The following is a 2,462-nucleotide window of genomic DNA, read 5'->3' on the forward strand; positions in this document are numbered from 1 at the left end:
TTAACGGGAGAACTACCCAGGCACGTGCAGAAAAAGCGCCGCCTTCCGCATCCGAGCTGGTTACCCCGACGCCCTGTAACGCTTCGGCAAGACGCGCTGCAGGTGAAGGCCGACCGACCCGGCAGCGAGGCCGGGGCAGCGGAGCCGGGAGGGAACGGGGCCCAGACCCCGCTCCTGAGGTCTCCTGCCCCGGCGGGGGCCGACCGGGATCCGGGCCCCCATTTGGGGGCTGACGTCACGCCCTGATGCCCCCTTTCGTAGGTGCTGGTGGATGGGGCGTGGATGGGGGAAGGGAAGGCTTTCCATCTCTGGAGATGCCTTGGTCTTCGGGTGCTGGGGATGCAGTTTTCCTGGGAGGTTCTTTTCCCGGGAGCGAGGATTCAGCTTCTCTGGATACCGGTTTCACGGGGTCGGCCCTTGTTTCTTTGGGTTCCTATGGGGAGACCCGACCATTGGAAGAAGGGATTCAGGTCTCCACCGCGTTCTTATTGTCTGCGGGGTTCCCAGAGAGATCCAGTTCCTTGTGTGGGGGGTGATCTCCGTTCTTTTCTCTCCCCCCCCCTTAGATTCTTGGTATATCACGGGGAGCCCCACGGGGGGGAACAGGTACAGGGTGCATAGTAGTCCCCATCCCTGGGGTCCTTTTAGAGAGGAAGCTCATTTCTGGAGTGATTCAGGTGTTCTAGGGGAGCGTTCCGGTTATATGGGAGGGGCTGTTCATTGGAGAATGGGTTTCAGATTCCCTGGGCATCTCCTTTCGCTTGAGGGGGCTGTCAAGTTCGGGGGGCGGGGGGAAGGGAGGGTAGTTCTCATTTTATGAGACCCATTTCCTGGAGGAAGGTTTATATTTCCTGGTGATTTCCCACGTCTGGGGGTGGTGGTCCTCTGGTTCCTTGTGGAGGGTCTTAAGTTCTTTGAAAGTTTGCATGGGAGCTGTTCCTGGGGTGGGTGTTTTCCCTTAGTTTCTTGGGGGTCCCCGTTCCTAGGAGACCTTGTCCTCTGAGGTCTCAAACAGCTGCCTGGGGGTTTGCGTTCCCCGGGCTTTTTCCATTCTCCAGAGGACCTCTTCTCTGGTGTTCCCTATTTCTGAATGACCCCTCTCTCCAAGTGATGCCTTTTCCTGGAACCCCTCTTTTGAGAACCCCCCTGAACTCTGCCCCTGCACAGGTCATGATGTTTGGCAGCCCCACCATCGCCCTGGAGCTCCTGAAACAAGGCGCCAGCCCCAATGTCCAGGACACCTCCGGCACCACTCCGGCCCACGATGCAGCCCGCACTGGATTCCTCGACACGCTGAAGGTGTTGGTGGAGCATGGTGCTGATGTGAACGCCCCTGACAACACGGGGTCGCTCCCCATCCACCTGGCGGTGCAGGAGGGCCACACGGCTGTGGTCAGCTTCCTGGCTGCCGAGTCTGATCTCCATCACAGGGACACCAGGGGGCTCACACCTCTGGAGCTGGCGCAAGGGAGAGGGGCTCAGGACCTCATGGACATACTGCAGGGGCACATGGTGGCACCACTGTGACCCAGGACCACCCACTGCAGCCACAGGACCCAGCCGGGTTCTCTCTCCGAAAGGAGGAAAGAAACACTTTCTCTTTTTGCTCCTCCAGTCCCGCTGCCAAGGGTGGGGGAGCACCAGTTTGTGGCTTGTTGGTATTGATTTCTGGAGTGTGTGTGCTCAAGGGACATTTCTCATTTGTTTTTCCCTTTTGTGTGTTTGGTGAGAAGGGCTCCTGTAGGCAACAGCCACCTAAACGGTTCAGTTTCCTCCACTCCCCAGACTGCTGGGGCGACAGAGTCCCAAGGGCAGAGCGTTTAAAGCCTCAGCCCCAGAGTGAGGTCATGGCTTCCAGGGCTCCTGGAACCTGGCGACTTGGCTGACTGTACAGAGAGCGATCTCAAGTGTGCACTCTGCTTTTGAGCATGGGGGGCGGGGGGAGTTCCAAATGATAAGAGGGTGGGATGAGTTCATTCATATCTTGTTGGAAACTTGTTTTCCTGTCTCTTGTACAGCTTTAAAAAAAGATTCTATTTATTAAGCTTTATGGACAAAAGTTGTGTGATAACTTAATGTTTTTACCCATTAAATTAATTCTTGTGCTTGATCACAGTGGTGGTGGCTTCTGATTTTTTAATCTGCGATGGATAGTCACGTGGGGGTGTTCGTGGGGGTGGGCACGGGGGTCGCGGGTCACGGATGCTTCGGGGAGTGGAGAGAGTGGTCATTCCCAGGGCGCCAGGGGTGCGAGAGCTGGGTGGGGCGGCGGTTTGCGCTGTCGGAGCGGAAGCGAGGCAGGAAACCGCGAGTGGAGAAAGGGCCCCCAGATGTCAGCTGGGTGCGGGCAGCCCCCGGGGTGGGGTGGGCGGTGGCGGCAGCCTTCCCCGCAGAGGCGTGCCCGTGGGTGGGGACTGAGGTCACGCGGCGTCAGAGATTCCGGAAAGGCCGGAGGCGGGGTT

At 58.2% G+C, this 2,462-nt stretch overlaps 2 protein-coding genes across 2 annotated transcripts in view; both read left to right on the forward strand.

Annotated features, from left to right (window-relative positions):
* The first annotated feature begins 137 nt into the window (after positions 1 to 137).
* CDKN2D (cyclin dependent kinase inhibitor 2D) lies at positions 138 to 2,111 on the forward strand. The gene is made up of 2 exons (XM_023746678.1): positions 138 to 257; positions 1,168 to 2,111. The coding sequence occupies exons 1-2, from the start codon at positions 246 to 248 to the stop codon at positions 1,525 to 1,527; spliced, it is 372 nt and encodes a 123-aa protein (XP_023602446.1). The 5' UTR covers positions 138 to 245; the 3' UTR covers positions 1,528 to 2,111.
* A 35-nt stretch (positions 2,112 to 2,146) lies between these two features.
* Positions 2,147 to 2,462, forward strand: part of KRI1 (KRI1 homolog) — a 9,724-nt gene continuing 9,408 nt past the window's right edge. Inside the window, exon 1 of the mRNA XM_006105742.3 lies at positions 2,147 to 2,341. Coding sequence (XP_006105804.1) covers positions 2,147 to 2,341 — 195 coding nt within the window. The remainder of the gene's footprint in view (positions 2,342 to 2,462) is intronic.

The sequence above is a fragment of the Myotis lucifugus genome, unplaced genomic scaffold (genome assembly GCF_000147115.1).
Source record: "Myotis lucifugus unplaced genomic scaffold, Myoluc2.0 scaffold_719, whole genome shotgun sequence".
Lineage (NCBI taxonomy): Eukaryota > Metazoa > Chordata > Mammalia > Chiroptera > Vespertilionidae > Myotis > Myotis lucifugus.